Consider the following 17183-nt stretch of genomic DNA (forward strand, 5'->3'; position numbering starts at 1 on the left):
ACAACAGAGGCTTCAGACCTCACAGTGTGTTATATATAAAATGAAATAAAATACATCCTTGCTCCTGAGCGATTTTTAGAAAAGTCTGCATTTTTTTTCCCAAAATTATATTTTTTCCCCTCACAAAAAAAAAAATCCCACACAAGCAAACAAAAAAGACAAGTAACCATTCAATCTCCCCTGCTCCTTGTCAGATGTTTGTAGCAAGAATCTTTGAAGAGATTGTAAAAACTGTGACTAAAGCTGTGTTTCTTTAACCCATGTAGCAAGCAGGGAAGAAGCAAGACAAAGCTAGCAACCACTTTTACCCCTCTCCACAGTTCACATGTTACAGAAAAACAGCTTACAGCTAACAGCGAAATACAATGGTTCAAAGGAGCACAAAAGGGATTTATTACCAAACCAACCAGTGATTTTCAGTAAATAATATACCTGAGACTGCCCTCAAATAGCTAAAATTTAGAACACTGTTCTACTTCTGGTTTATTACCTTCCGACTGCTCCTTTCATCTTCATCCTCAGATGGATCTGACTGGTGTTTTGGGCTATCCATCTGAAGAAATGCTCTGACATCCGGGCTAGAAACACAGTTAATTTCGTTAGCACACTGATAACCTGCATGATTTTCAGCCACAACCATAGGAAGAATAGGATTAAACAGCACTGTACATGGGAGATGCTTATCACAAAGTTTTATATTTAAATTTTGGTAATTAAGGACTGTATACAAGAAATGCTTTTATAGCAACATAATTCAACTGCTGAATATGTTACATACAGTACATAAAATTTTCCACTTGCAGAAAAATGACATGTTAAAGTATATGTATATGAAGACTTCATGAGGAAATGCTCTGCAGAACTGCATTAAAAGGCATTTATTAGAAGAAAGCAGGAGTCCTAATTGGCTAGCAACCACCAGGAAACCAACTTTCTTTCAAAAAAGGGAAGAGTTTAAAGCCATTTTTAGTTTTCCAATATTAAATAGTCTAACACAATACAGAATGAAATACATTGTATCTCAGAGAGATGCATGTCCCAAGAGATACAAGGTAGAAGCGTTCCTGTCCTCATAGGCTTTGAAGTGGAAGATTGCGATTTTGTATTCAGAATGCATTCTGTATGGGTACTGACAAGACAGCATTAAGAAATCCTTCCCCTTAGCTGCAAGACACAAACGCTATCCCTCAGGAACCTGCAAGAGAGACTACAGGCTTCCCACAGCGCCTAAGGAGAAGCATTTTAACTTCAGCACTGGTTTCTAGCTGCAGCCTTGGTGAGGGCTGGGAGAAAGAACAGAGTGTAAGAAAATTCTGAGAACGCACTCCCAGAAAGCAAGGTTTACCCAACCGTACGTTCGAAACAATGTAATGTCATCCCTAACCACAGCACAGTGAGCAACTAAAGAATAATGTAATACAAGTGATGCAAAAGTAATTCCTAAACAAATGGTATCATGTATAGCCTGTATACCTGTATACCACTTGAAGAGGTGACTTGAATCTTTCAAGTTCCTTCAGTTCACTAAAAGGCAGCCTGCTTATCAAGAAAGAAATCTGACCTAAATTTCAGAGATAAAGTTCAAGGTCTCAGGGCAGCCACTGATAGGAAACTCTGCATGAGTAGTTCAGTACAAGAGAAGAACTTACTATAGAGCTGCTCTTTTATCCCTAGTATATATAAAATAGTGTAGTTTTATGTAAGAAACAGATACACTTGCTTTGCTATTTTCAATCCATTTCACCCTCCACAGTTCTGTAAACTGAGGATCAGAAGACAGACATTAGCTGTTTCTGACATTTCTCCAGCTCCTGTATTTCATACTAGTATTACTGAACTTAAGTCCTATGCTATCTGAAGCTCCCAGTCTCCAACTCTCACTCTGTATTCCTAAACTCCATCTGAAATCTGTTTCAGTTACCTTCAGCCTTTCAGGTTTAAAGTACAGCAACAAGACTATTTACACAATTTCCCACCATTTCAGTTTAATTCTTCCCATCTTATATGAACTTCAAATTCTGATCTAGTTCCTGTCCCAGAAAGACAAAAATCACTGTGGTTTGAATACTGTAGTAATATTGGCTCGTGATACAACTCAAGTTTCAGAATCTTTGGATATCATAAAATCCAGAATAAAAAGTTATGGTTAATGCTTTTCACTAGACAGAACAACAGAACCAGACCTTAATTACCTGTCACCATTAATTATCCTGAACAACTGGCTGATTAAATAGGGCATGTTGTAATACATCTCAAATAGTTACTATAGCAACTTTGTCCATGACTGAATTCACAGCAGGGGAAAAAAAAGAAGTAAAAGGCTGCTGTACAGTTGCAGGGTATTCAACAATCTCTGCAATACACGGCAGCTAGAAACATAACTGATCAATGTTCTATTGGTCACATTTGTAATTGTAAAAACACTGCAAATAAATAGTGATTAAAAAGTTTAATGTACCAGTTTCTTAGCCAAGATTGCAGCATGTTATGCAAAATGTTATAGAGATTGGTAGCACTTCTGTGCTGTATTCACATTTATTAACTCAATGTATTTTAAAATACACTGAAACTATTCCTAAAATAACCTCACATATGAAATTAAAAGGATCAAGAAAAAAATTTTAAAAGGGATGCTCAACGTACATTGTACATATACTACCAGCAAAAGTTGGTTTTGTCTGGATTTTTATGATTGATTGGATAAATTCAGTTTATGGATTATCTCTGAAGGTGTCAAGCTCCACCTAAATATGGTTCACTTCTCTGAAACTTCTTCTGTATTAGCTTTCCTGCAGAAACATATGAAGCCACACAAAAATTTTGGACGTGCCCAGAAGTATGAACAAGCTCAAAAAGTCACACAAATTTTGAAGCTAAATGGTAAAATTAATTGCCAGTGACAGAACCTTAACGTTTAAGACACACTTTATTTGAATAACGCTGCCCAGCTACACCCTCTTCCCACACACTTAAAGAAAAAGACTAAACCACTGCTATCTTTCTTAAAGAAAGCAAAGGCTCAACAAGCCCTAATGTGCTCTTTTAATATGCTACTGTACAACTAATGTAATGCAAGGTTTGCTTTCCCCAGCATGGAGTGCAAGATCTTACAATCCAGGGGTTTCACATTCATTTTTATTTTCATCAGATTTTGAAACCAGAAAAATCTAGTTACCCTGATTTTCTTCTAGGGAACAAAAGCAGACTCCCGCTTCTCACTTAACTGGTAACTAATTTCCCCACAGAGGTTGCAGGGTACTGTCATCCTTGAGTTCTTCAAGTGTTATACAAAAGTTCTTATTTTCATTAAGGAGCTATTTTGGACTATTTAAAAGTAACTATGTTACATCTTTAATGCATCCTCTGTTATACATTTGGATTAAGACAGATTTTCTTTGGACACGTTCTGATAGACAATTAAATGCATTAATTTTTCAGTGAAGACCTACATTTGAGGGGGAGAGCAGCCCAATTTTAATAGTTGCCCAGTCATTTAGGAGGCCTCACAGTGCTCACAAGTTACCAACTCCCAGCTGCTATTCAGGACACCAGCCAGCAAGGGGGATGCGTTAGCACACCTCTATCCCTTCTGACATTTTTTTTTTTTTTTTGCAACATCTGTATTCTATCTGTGAGACCAAGTTCACTATCAAATACAGTTAGTTGTGTAAATGCATCTTTAATTCCCAATTCAGTCTAAGCCAACGATCCATCTAACCCTGTATTCCACCTGACAGTGACTGCAGGAAAATCCTTATCAACTATTACTGGGTCTCTCTAATCACTCTAACAGACTTTAGGTTTTTGTTGGCTTTGTTGTTGAGCAGAAAGGTTTGGCTTTGATAAAATATTCAACAAACATATCAGACCCAAAAACAAAATCCACTGAACAATTAAAAAGAAAGAAAAAGAAAAAACAAAGAACACAGTGTCCTATGTTTCAGAGAATAATGTAAATATCATGATCTTGGATACACTGAATCTGGCATTTGTGCTTTTCAATTCAGATGTTCAGGTGCCTTCCCACCCAGAAATGAGGATATGATCATGAACCATGCCTAAGCTTTGAGTGAAAGTCTTCCTAGGTAGGACTTAAAAATATGACGACCTGATACTGGTTTTAATGCTTAAAAGATACAGTGGAAGGTGGACTTCCTTAAAAGTTCTGTGAGAATGCATAACCCCCTAAGTCTTCCTTGTACATTGCTAACTTTACAGAAGTTACTTTACCTAACATCAAATTTAATTAGCATATTAAAGCAAAACAGTCTAAGAAGGCAAGAATGTGGCCTATCTGTGAAGACTCAGTCACCACATATTCCTTGAGTAGCTTCTAGCAGATTTTACATAGAAATCAAACCACCAAGTTTTTGTATTTCTTCACTAACAACATTCACTGACACACAGAAAAGGTGACAATATGTAGTTATCAATGTGATTTGTTGCAATGGAGCACTGCAAAAAGTAAAAGCTCACTCCAGAAAAACAAAGGACCTTGCAGTTATTAAAAGAAAAACAACACAGAAATTGCTATAAAATTAAATGCTTTTGCACCGAACTGTGAATTAAAGGCCCCCTTTTTCTCCTCCACAAATCTCCGTTACTTTAAGGGTGGGGAGGAGGAGAGCAGTACAAGACAAACTTCAGACTCTATTTTTTTTTTATTGTAGAACTTTGCCTAATGAGCTTTTTATTTAGTACACTTTCAACAGCACCAAAATACTTTATAGACCTATTTCTTAATACTGGTTTAAGTTAATGGATCAGACAGACTAAGTGCCACATTACAGAACAACAGAGCTTTACCATTTTACTGGTTCCAGCAAGACAGCTGCATGGATTTAGTTTGAACCGATTAGTTATAAACCACCCCCCAAATCAATTCACACACAGAAGCACTATCCTCCAGATTCAACTGGAGCTGACTCTAGTGTATCATCACCTCTTGTTCATCACTGTTCCACTGATGTTGGTTAACACACCCGCAGTTCTTCTGACTACTTTATGTGCAATCTTATTCATTTGCTTTAGGCAGCTCAGCTTGGCTATCCCAGACCACCTGAAGAAGCTGATCAAGCTACTGACTTAACATGCTTAGAGCAAGTTCTGGAGGACACATGAGCTGCTTTAACAAATGGATGCAGGCAGTGACTTAATCCCAGCAACACACAGTAGCAAGTGACAGCAGAGTTCTCAAACAGTACAGCCACTGGCAAAACAAACACCTGCCCTACAGCAGAGTTTACACTGGAATCAGCACTCCCTGAATTAAGATCAGTTAATTGCCTTCAAGTTTATTTGTAGATCAGTTTGCAGAAAACAAAAACATTTCTGTACTGTTCAGTCTGTAAATTCTTCCTGAAGGAATGAATGGCCATATTCAAGTTTGTTTATTATACTTAAGAGCACTGAGTAGGCAAAATATATTTTCTGGTTAAAAGTACTTTATTTGCAATTTTGTATTTGACATCTCATGTCTTCTGAATAGTCCTTATAAACAGAAATCAAACTACTTACTGGTTGCATAGCTCTGGCTGTCTAACTAAATTTTGAATGAATTCATTCAGTCCTGCTCTTCTCTGTTTAATAAAATCTGAAATAAAAGAGAGATTGATTTATTAGAATGATCAGTCAGCTTCTGAAAAAAATTTTCAAACTTCAGTGTTTTTAGGACTTAACAGCGGTTAAAGAGAGATTGGTTCATGACTGGTTCAGAACAGGGTTTGTTCTACATATGAAGTCACAAGCCTCAAACACTGGAGAGTGAGGTGAGAGAACAAACTTCAGTTTGTCTGCAACACTACTTGAAAATGTAGAAAGCCAGGTGGATTATAAATGCACTGAAGCACTTCAAGAACAGCGTGTATCCACGGTGGGCTAACCTGTGCAGCCTTTGTTGCATGGATGAACCCTTCAGGACCTCATTCCTCTCAAAAAGAAAACCACAGACAAAACTTTACCTCAGTTACACAAATCAAATTTTCACATGAACAGTCCCACCAAGAAGCGTATTTCCATAATATACGTAGGCCAGTGGGAAAGTTGCACAACTCATCCCACCAGCAGGCACTCAGCTGTAACCATTAAAGATAACTAAATAAAATGCTTTTGTTTCCATTTGGGACATCATCTCCAATGTAAAAAAAAAAAATAATAATAATCCTCAGAATCTCCACCCTGATCCAAAGCTTAAGACATGTAACTTTTCTTTAGCAATACGGAATGATACACAGGGGATCTGACATAGAAAGAAAGCTCTAGCATGAAAAAAAGCGCAAAATAGAATAATCTTGTCTTTCACTACTCACATCAATGATAATTTTTATGGAAAAAGAGTATTTAAATTGTGTATGAACTTTTAAGGTATTCCAATTACTCTGTCACATATGGATTACTGACAACTATTAACATTTGAAATAAAAATTAAATTTTAATTAAAAGCTGTATTTCAAATATTATGAAAAATGTTCACATTGTCTCAGGGATTTAATCCCCAAGACATTGTTAGTCATTTAAGATTATTAAATAAACTGAAATCAAACAAGAAGGTAAATTTGCATGAGGACATTACAGGAGTCACCAACTTCAGCAGTTTCAGCATGGTGGATGTACAATGCCTTCAGCCACTCTAAACCCACAGAGCCATCCATGTTGAAGATAAAACACCTGCATCACACCAGCTCAAATGTATTCTGTAATTTTCCAGTTCTGTGTTCTGACTGGTTTCTATGATTTCTCTCTGCCCCATTTTTTTAAGTTAAAAAAAAAAAATTTTGAAATAACCTAAGTGACAATAAAAATGGAGCATTTAGATGACAACATGTTATGACAGTATTTTTGGTAGATTTTCAGAAAAAGGATATATCAAGTTTCACTCTACTGCACTCCAATGAAATAGCACAATGCTACATACCCAAGCATGGATTGACAGAAGTAAAATACCTTTTCAACATCTGTAAAATATGTGACTTATTTCAGAAGCCAGCAGAAACATTACATCAAAGCTTCAATAAAACAGTGTTAAGATCAAGAATTATTTAAATGAGCATCCTGGCTCTATCTCCACCCTGCCCCCCAGCAGTAAACATCTTGAGAACTATTTAGTTTCTCATGCTTCAAGGATTTTAGCATAGTTCACAGAAATTTAAAACAAGTCTGAGGATTTTGTTTTACATATATAGTTTTAATAAAGTTTCAGGGTTGTGTGTTTTGTTTTTTTTTTAAATTTGAACTCCAGTTTCCTAAATTTGACTTCAAGAAATCCACCTGCACATTTGGCTGTACAGCAGACCAGACTGCATGACATTACGAGGCCTTCAGCCAGCTCTGAAAACCCCAAGGTCAGAGAAAATGAAAGAAACCAAACCAAAACAAAAGGCCCCTGTAGACAAGGTACATGTAGAACTTTCAGACATCATTCACATCTTTATCCGAAGAGGACATAAGAGCTTGGATACTTGCATTTGATTATTTTAATTTAAAAAAAAAAAAAAAAAAAAATAAAAATCAAAGGGCATTTCACATCAGGATCCAGATGATTAACTGTAACTGTCAAAAATTAATTTGCTTAAAAGAACTCTAAAAAAACAAAATGACACATCCCAATAGTTCAATACCTTTGGATGCATTTGTTCTTCAGCAATGGAGAAAAATGTTTGAAACAGCTGCAGGAGGAGGTGAAACTACAAACATGGTCTGATCACATCAGCAAGCCAGGGAAGGGTGGGAGGTTCCCAGTGACCATCAGGAAACCCCTTAATTAAAAGTGGCCTGAACGAAAGGTATAAACACAGAGCAAAGGCCTGGCATTCCCATTTGCCTTTTTATTTATTCACTGGTGCTGCCACCTAGGTTAATTCTATGCACCTTACAAGTGATTTTTCGTTAGTATTTTGATGTGGACAGAGCAAGCTTAATTGGGACCTATCACTGGATCACATGATGTTCACATCAAACAGGCTTCTGCAAGTGGAACAACAACAGGAAGAGGTTCATTTTCATCGAAACTGTACAAGGAAGTACATTTAAATACAGAGAATTCAAAAGCCTCCAAAGATAAATCCTCTAGTTATTCCATTTTTTCAGGGGGGAAAAAAAAAAGTCACACAAAGGAAGTTTAAAATTTACTAGGCATAACTTTAGAACAGCCTGGGGTTTGGCTTTTGCTTTTATAGAGGAGAGATTACACCTGACAGTTCAGAATCTCTCACAGTCCTGAATACGAGAGGGGGCTGGGAGGAGCTGTAGCCCTCAGTGCAAGAGAGGCACTGGGCCGCTAAGCAATACTTTATTCATGATCACAAGTTACAATACCTACCTACGCTAGCTCCTGTTCTGGACTGAAGCATGACTAAACTTTGATTTAGTCACTGTTTTGAGAACTGCTGTAAAACTCATCTAAGATAGCTTCTTGTAGGCTGGAATAGATCAATTTTCATATAAAGAAACTGACAAAATGAGTAACAAGATGATAATTTACCGGGATCAAAATTATCTCCAAATATTCTTTTAGCTGGAATCTTCAGGTTCATGGTGGGAAATTGCTTCTTTAGCTGAAAACAAAACACATACAACTGGATTGTGCTTAGACATCAAAGTACCTAGAAATAATTGCATTTTGTTTGTTTTCTGACAGTTTGAACATCTGATTATTAGTAACTCTGCTCCTCTCTGCTATCTTCTCTACTCATACACTCGGGGAAAAAACAAACCCAAAACAATCTGTATTCAGCTTGTTTGCACCAATCTCACTCTTTTAAATTCAAGGGTCGTCTATCTCACTTTAGAAAGCTATGGACTATTGCAGATATCTTCTACAATACTGCCAAAATGATTTTCCACTTGCCTCAAAATAATAAAAAAAAAAAAAATGTAGGCTAGAATTTCAGTGTTGGTTTTATTCTCCTCTTCACTTCCTTCCTCCATCAAATCCCTACCTCTCTTGGATTTGTTTTTTTCTTGCTTGGTGCATGCATGAGGCTTAAGATGGGTTGGGGATGCAGGTCTTTGGGTTTTGCCCAAACAGTGTTCTTAAAGCTTTAAAGACCACAGGTGGTCTATCCCTAAATCAAAATTGTAAATAGATTAACAGCTTGTTTTACAATGCTGCATTTGATAGAAGATAGTATATAACAGCATTGAATTTATCAAAAAAACCTGACATGAGTCAAGCCTTGATTATATATGCTTCACCTTCAAGTGCTTCAGAAGAGCAATTTTACTCTCATCTTCTTTAAGAGAGTAGTTTTCTAATACAGCAACTGGCAATTCCTCTTTCCTTAGAAACATTAAGACCTCTTCCAGTCAGCAACACAAGTTCTTTTTGGCGTACTATATGACTTACACTGAATAGAAACCGGACTACATGTCCTCCTGCTTATGCTTCTCCCAGACTTCCACCTCTACATGCGTTAGAAAGACCAGTGCTGAATAAACTTCAGCAGTGCAATGCTAATCTGAATGGCAAGATAATATAGCAAAGGGAACAGGATCACCAACACTCACTCTGCAGGTATCAAAAAGGGCATAATCTGTTTTCACAACACTTGCAAGTCTATCCCAAGATGCAGGCAAAGCATAGCATGGTGTATGCAGGCTGACTTCAGCTCAGACCTTGTAAAACAGCTCCAAGCTCACTGCTGTCATTTGTATACCACTGCCACATATAAACCCACGTGCAGTGAGGCAGAAGGGAGAAAAGCCTGACTAATTGCTGTAGAGGCAATGGAAGGGAAATGAAGGCACAGGTAAGCAGCTGGTAATTGGTTCTTATGGGGAACCGGAGAGGAATTATTTCTTCTTTCGTTACAGCAAAAGTTGGGGGCTCTAAACATGAAGAACTGGAGAAAAGTATGGACACAAGACATGTAACAGTCTGCACACCTGAGCAAGTATTTGCACCACTTGCCCACTATGTAAACGGGGGAAAAATCCTCTTCTAGCAACAAACCCAAGAAATCCGTGTTTAGTTGCTGAAGAAGCCTATTTTATTTGGACGACTGACACAAAATTTGGCTATGAAGCTGCAGGTAGGAATTGTCGTGACTGACGTACCAGGAAGCTCATATGGAGAAACAAGGATTTGTTCATTGCTTTTAGTACTCCAAAGTAAAACACTTATTTTAAGAGAAATTTATCTATCTAGATGTTTTAAGTTTTGCAGTGATTTTTACCAAACAGATGCACATTTCAGATGTTTTGACAACCAGCAAATTAGAAGCTTCTCTCACTACACTATGAGCCTAAGCAACAATAAAGTGACAAATAAGTGGATTTTGAGTTTGAAATTCAAACAAACCAAAGTTCAAAAAACCCACCCTGTTATTTTCTTTAAACAGGCTCCTATGGTTATTGAATGTTGACTCAAACTCCTCAAGAGGGAATTAACTCAAACCATAACACTGTGAACAAGTGTTACTCTGTGCTATTCTGGCACGATTTCATAGCTTGCCTTTTGCTTACCGTATTGTAGAGTTTATCAAACTCTGCATACCGTCTGAAGACAAACCATTCATTTCTGCCAACCGAGACCAACACTTTGTAAACCTGTAGGACAAAGATAAAGTTATTGCCAACAGCAAAGTTTAATAAAACCTCCCTGGTTTAATCCTGTAGTGAAAATAAGGGCAGGTTGTTAAATGTATTGTGTAAACATACTTGTTGAGCTATGACAGCTAAGTCACATAGACATCAACACAAATAATTAAAAGTACAATTAGAAGAGTCTGGTATTTTACAGAAACTTTTTTAAACACCAGTTAATCAAAAAACTAACACCAAAGCTGATTTAATGGAGTTCCATAAATTAGTTCATATCTGTCGTGGTTTAGGCCTGATTGACAGCCAACCACAATGCAGCAGCTCTCTCTCCCTTCCCCTCCGGCAATGAGAAGGGACAGAGAGCCAGGCTTGGGGTTCGAGATAGGACTGGGATGGGGAAAAATTCCCCTTTATGATCACGAGCAAAATGCAGACTTGTTAGGGGAAGAAAAAAAGAACATACATTTATTACAGACACTAACAACACATAACAGAGTAAGACAGTGAGAAGCATTGCCACATCTTGAGAACACCTTCCCCCCACCCCTCCCTTCTTCCCAGGCTCAGCTCTGCTCCCGATATCTCTACCTCCTCCCCCAGTGGCGCAGGGGCAGGGAATGGGGGGTGCAGTCAGCGCTGCCACTTCCCTTATCTTCGGTAAGGGGAGTGTCTGGAACTTGTTCCCCCTGCTCCATCGTGGTCCCCCTCAGTCCTCCACAAACTTTCTCCAATGTGAGTCCCTCCCATGGGCCGCAGCGTTCCCCACACTGCTCCGTCATGGGTCACTAACTTCCTCCGACTGGATTCCCCCCCACGGCTGCAGCCCTTCCCGAGCTGCTCCGGCGTGGGACTCCCCCGCATGCTGCAATCCTCCCAGCACTGAATTACAGCAGCGGGGATGCCTTTTCCCATGAGACCCTGGCCTTCTTCGGGCACAGAACCTTGATCATTCGAGCAGGAGCCACAGGCCATAAATCAGTGTCTGCTCCACCATAGATCTTCATGGGTGGCAGGGGGGGCCGCCCTGCCGTCTCACCACAGGATACAGGGGGGTCTCTGCTCTGGCACACCTCCCCCCTCCTTTCTTCCTCCGTTCCTCCACTGACCTTGGTGTTCACGCAGCTGCAGCAACTCCTCCTCCCAAGTCTGACTGCACGTCACCACGTCCCTTCTTAAATACATTATCGCAGAGGCGCAGCCGATTGGCTCAATTTCCCGAACAGAAGTGGAGCTGACGTGGAGCTGGGGGAGCTTCAAGAAGCTTCTCACAGGGGGCCGCCCCGACAGCCCCCTCCCCAGCCACCAAAAAACTCCACCACTCACTCAACCCAGGACATTATCCAACAAGAACACTTGGTCATCAGATAGTAGACTATAAAGATTTGCTATGCGATTTGTTAACAACCTGATGACCCATAATAAAGACTAGTATTAAGGAAGTAAAGCATTTAAACACTGAAGATTGCCTTCACCAAAACCTGAAGAGAAGGCACATATGGAAGGCAGTAATAAAGATAACTGTTCTTGCAACATCTTGAATATACATTATAGTCAGGATCCTGGCAGACGCCACAATTGTTCAGGGGGGAAAAAAACGCTGCTGTGGCTGAAATACAATACAGGTTACAGAATACACAGCGTCGGAATCAAGGGAGGTGTATCTGGAACCTGCTGCACCATTCTGGACATTCAAATCCCATGGCAGCAGAGGACTCCAGTAACTAGACAGTTTGTCCGTCACTGGTTTCATAAATCTGGCTGATAGCTGAGTGTCCAGCAGGCTTCTCTTGTCTTTCATGCAACTATCTGACCTTCCTTCTCCACCTTCTTGTACTTCCAGAAGGAGCCTGGCTGTTCCTTCAGGGGAAACGATGGGCACAGCAAGGAAATGAGTACAAAAGGCTACTAATTCCTGATGTAGAAAACTGGATCGATGCCCCAGTCTCTCTTCTGTCCTGCAACAGCAGCTTACCTCTCTCTTTTTAAACTCCCTCACTGGAAGTGGCAGCCACCACCATCAGTTCTTTAGCCTGAGATTTGCCATCATGCCATGTTAACTGCTCAAGTAAGATGCTCTCAGTCTTCCCCAGGGAACACAGAAGGTTGGAATGAAGTACCCAGCAGAATGCTGATGAGACTCTTAGAAAACTAGCTTTCCCTTATACTACTAAACAAGCGTTAGCATAAAACCTAGCTACACACCTAGAGCCTCCCTAGACTGTAAACAGCAAAAGCCTCAGCTGCACAGATTTAAGTATTGTCCTCCTGAATTAGGTATCTTATACAGCAATCAAATCCTGCAAATAATGTGCATGAACACATGTCAGATCAATGACCAACATGCTTAAGAAGCAGGCCATGGACACCTTAAATTAGCAGGGCAAAATGCAAAGACTGCAAAGTGCACTGGCAAGCGTAACTTAGGATACAAGATAATATTCACATACTTGGCAACCTCAAAACTTAAACAGTTTTGCTCTCAGAGTAGCTAACTGTAGAACAATGACACAGTCAACATTTTTTACGTGAGAGAGCATAAAACCAGACACATGAGGTCATCCAGTTCACCCCATCACTGAAGCTCTTGCATACCCAAAGGAGAAACTACAAGTTTAACAGTTATGGAAGCACTGAATGTTAAGAACAGATATGGTATCTACAAAGAATGTGGTAAAACCCAAAACTGTAACATGTCTTTGGGCTGTATTACTACTCTCAGCTACACCTGTGTAGTGATGCAGAGAGACATGCAACGCCTCTTTCTAGAAAGGCGGGGGGCGGGCGGGGAGAGGCAAGGGGAAAAGAAATCTAGCCTTACTTAGGTAACAACCTTTTCAAATCTATTTACCCCTAAACCAAAATTAGTCTTAGAAAACTCCTAAAACAGATAAGATGCATCCACACCTTGTGATATGTGGATAAATAACGAAAAGCTTTGAGAAAGGAAAAAGGAAGAAACAGAATTCCTGAAAACATCACCGTCACAATCATCACAAACTATTTTCCCAGATACAGACAGGATAGGGTCCAGCTATTTCTGTATGTGATAAGATTTTTTTGCAAAAGAAAACACTGAAATTAAAAACTTCTAACTCTGTTTTGGTAGCTCATGCTCCTGGATTAAACATTCCACTTGTATTAAACAAAGATAAGTAATAAGGTAGGCTGTTTTCCAATTTCAAAAGAACAAGCATTGAGAAAGAAAATTATTTATTAAGCATCAACAAAATAAAAACACCCCAACTCCACAGTTTGCACAGGGCTGGGGGTTAGTATTATACATCACAGGTCTGAAACAAAGTTTTCAGATTTAATCAAACAGCACCCTTGAAAGAGATTTATGAATGAGACTGTACATGATGGGGGTGTGAAGGCAGAGAAGAACAGGACAAAAAAAGAAAAGCAAGCCTCGGACAAACACCAGAGAGATAAAAAGCAAGAAATCCAAAACAAAGCTATTTGGCAAAACAGGGAAAAGAATGGTCCACTACGCAGCAAGGACAGAATAGCAAATAATACAGCCTCGATATGGTCCAAAACAAGAAAGTATTTTGCTCTTTTTATGAAGAAAGTGAATGCTGAATTTTCCAAAAAAGGTAGGACAGCAAACTAAACTAGATATACATAGAGGCTGTCTACCCTGAATTAAGTGGAAGCAGGAAAGCTTCCCTGCCAGAACATGCAAAAAACTCAAACATTAAATATTTGTCAGGAAAATACTGGTAGTAAATATATCAAATGTAAGCAGTTTTTAACAAACAAATATTCAATAAAAGGTTTTGAAAACGCTCAGGAGGAACGAATTGTTGATTTTCAAAGACAAAACTGAAAAGCTTGACTTATCAGAATGAGGACTGCAGAGACATGATCGTTTTTAAAAATGCTTCATCAGGGCAAGTGAGAGGGAAAAGAAGAGCTAGTAAAAGCTAAATTGCACATAGTTCTCTTGTTTCCATGCCAGCATTAAGTGAGCCACTGTCAAGTACGAGCAGGAATTCATAGTGTCTATTCAGACCAGTAAGATTCTAGAACAGTCTCAAAGGCAGCAGTGATATATACTGTAAGCAACAGTAAGGTGAAAATTATACAAAACAGTCACCTCAAGTCTTTCCTAGCCTTTATCACTTTCACCTTGCCTTTTACCCTAATGTTCTTGCTGCTCTTTATGGAAATGGCACTAACACTGCCATCAGAAACAGACATCTGTACCTACCACAAATTTGTTAAGAACTGTTTCCTGCCGCACCCCTCCCTCACTCCCTGCCAAAAGCAGCACTGACAGGCTCCAGTCATCACAACACTGCTACAAGAGAGGCGACACAGTAAAAGCACTAACAGACACATACTGGAATTCACAGTTCCTACCATGAAGTTTAGTATGACCCTCACTTCTGTTATCAAATCCTAAAATACATGCGATAATACTCAAAATCTTGGTTGTGAAAAACAGTTCTTGTAAAGCTGCTAATTATTCCCTGATGCAGAAAGCAGAAGCCACCAAGACAAAGTGTAACTTCACACAGTGCAAGCTGGGTAGGATTCCTTTTCCCACCCCTCAATCCCCAAATTTCTGAATTTTCCTACTCTTACTTGTACAGCTTTCTAAAGGGCACACCCAAAGAAAGTGTCTTTAATGGCTAAGGGTCTCACCCAGATCTTTAGGTAAAATGACTTAGAAATCACAACACTACTATGTACCACACCAGCCCATTTTAACAGCAGAACTGCCAGCACTGAGGCAATAAAACAAACCCGTTTTGCTCAAATTTAGACTTTCAAGAACTTTTTCCTGCTCATTTGAGTTTCACGTGCATGAAACAGTTTAAAGTGTTAGTAAAGTTCTCTTTTGCTTGTTCCCTTTACCAGTACACTCCTTCCCCAAAGTACATCTTGATACACTCCTAGATTCAAACAGCATTAATCTTCTCTGAGGAATGGAGGTGAAGAGGAAAGGCAGATATATAACCCAAAGTAAATCTTTGTTTTGTTGTATTCTTCAGACAGCAACTCAGTCTAAGGGTGTTTGCATTCCACATCAGAAGAGTGACTAATTCACTAAAAAAAAAAAAAAAAAACACCCAAAAAAACCCCACCAAACCAACAAAACACAACTTAGAGGAAGTTGCACAAGAGCAATGAAATAGTCAGGCTTTCTAAAGGAGGTATTATGATGCTGTCTTTATATCCTAGCATACATATAAGCTAAACAAAAATCCATGTCACACTACTTCATTTTTCAGTACACAATGCAAAGAGTTTCCCCACAGAGTGGAAAGACTTTACATCCAGAAAGTCAAATTGGGAGGCCAAAAAAGGAAGAGGGAGGGGAATGACAAGGAGTGGAAATGGGAACAGGATAGGAAAAAACTTGTAGGCATTAGAATCAGAAAACAGGAAGGAAGACAGAAAAACGGTCTTTCAAAAATTTGATGGTTTATACTAATTCATTTTTTTTAACACAAAAAAAATAAGTGCATAATAGGGAAGCTATGAAAAAACTGACCATAACAAAAACAACAACAAAAAACAACCAAACACACATTTTTTTACAAAATGTTTTCATGAAAAATCACGTAGGATGAAAAATCTTAATCTGAGTTGGTACCAACATATTATTCCTGCATTTGGACACTTACGTATTTTAGATGAGAAAAATGCTGTTATTCAGGGTAAAATATAAAAAAATCTGTAAAGGCAAATTCTTTTTGCAGAAAGCAACACAGTTAAACACTGTAAAACATTCGCAGCTTCTCATACTGGACTATGGCCAACACTCACAAGAGCAAGTGAACAGATTCCCATAAACCTGTTGAAAGTAATACCAAACTTACTAGTAAACAAAAGGAAGGTAGCACTTCTAGGCACTAATAGCCCGTGCATTTACACTACAGTGTTTACAGTCTTAAATACTTACAGTAAATCTTTTTTTCTTCTCTCTGTGTTCATCAGAGCTGGGAATGCTAACACTTGGGCAGCTTTCTTTGAGATCCATTGTATATGTTCTTTTGACAAATTTGTTGCAGGACCTTGCTTCAGGTGTTGCAATCAGAAGGTATCTTCAACGGTATTGATCCAGGATACGCAGCTTTTCTTGAGAAAATGCGAATTCCATCATGTAATCTTAAAGTGAACATAAAGGAAAAATTAAGTACAGGAACACCTAACTCACAACGCTAAAACCTGCGCGACAAGAATTTTCCCTGGCAAGAAATGCACTTTAATACGCATACACAGCCATAATCATGATGATTTTGCAAACTGTTTCATGCTTGTGGTCCTTCGTCGTTTCACTGAAGTCACTCACATTCTCCAAGTACATAAGTGCACCCAAAACTTCACTGAGTTATGCAGACATACTGGAAACAGATTTGGGCCCATTACAGACAATACTTTGAATGAACAAAGAACACAGATAATTACAGATGGCAACCTGGTATCAGACATCTGAGAAAAGTCACTAATGTGTACATTCAGAACAGTTTATTTAAAAAACAAAGGTTTTCAACTGCATGAGTCTGTACCAGAGGGCATTTCAGATTTGTCAGAACATGTCAAACACATATAATTGTCACACCAGAGATGAAAGATGACATGAGAATAAATAATATTTTGTGTGAATTTTAGAGAGGGACACAGGTAACATC

The 17183-nt window shown here is 38.8% G+C and overlaps 1 protein-coding gene across 7 annotated transcripts in view; it reads right to left on the bottom strand.

The window, feature by feature from the left end:
• The window catches only part of LOC104366729 (serine/threonine-protein kinase Sgk3), a 62333-nt gene that overhangs the window by 13316 nt on the left and 31834 nt on the right, over window positions 1–17183 (bottom strand). For all 7 annotated transcript variants that reach the window (XM_042785798.1, XM_032995093.2, XM_032995091.2 and 4 more), the window contains exons 2-6: window positions 16454–16659; window positions 10462–10545; window positions 8480–8552; window positions 5518–5593; window positions 491–578 (exon numbers count right to left, since the gene is read on the bottom strand). In XM_042785798.1, coding sequence (XP_042641732.1) covers window positions 491–578; window positions 5518–5593; window positions 8480–8552; window positions 10462–10545; window positions 16454–16531 — 399 coding nt within the window. In that variant the 5' untranslated portion in view covers window positions 16532–16659. The remainder of the gene's footprint in view (window positions 1–490; window positions 579–5517; window positions 5594–8479; window positions 8553–10461; window positions 10546–16453; window positions 16660–17183) is intronic.

Source organism: Tyto alba, unplaced genomic scaffold, assembly GCF_018691265.1.
Source record: "Tyto alba isolate M040663 unplaced genomic scaffold, T.alba_DEE_v4.0 Super-Scaffold_9, whole genome shotgun sequence".
NCBI lineage: Eukaryota > Metazoa > Chordata > Aves > Strigiformes > Tytonidae > Tyto > Tyto alba.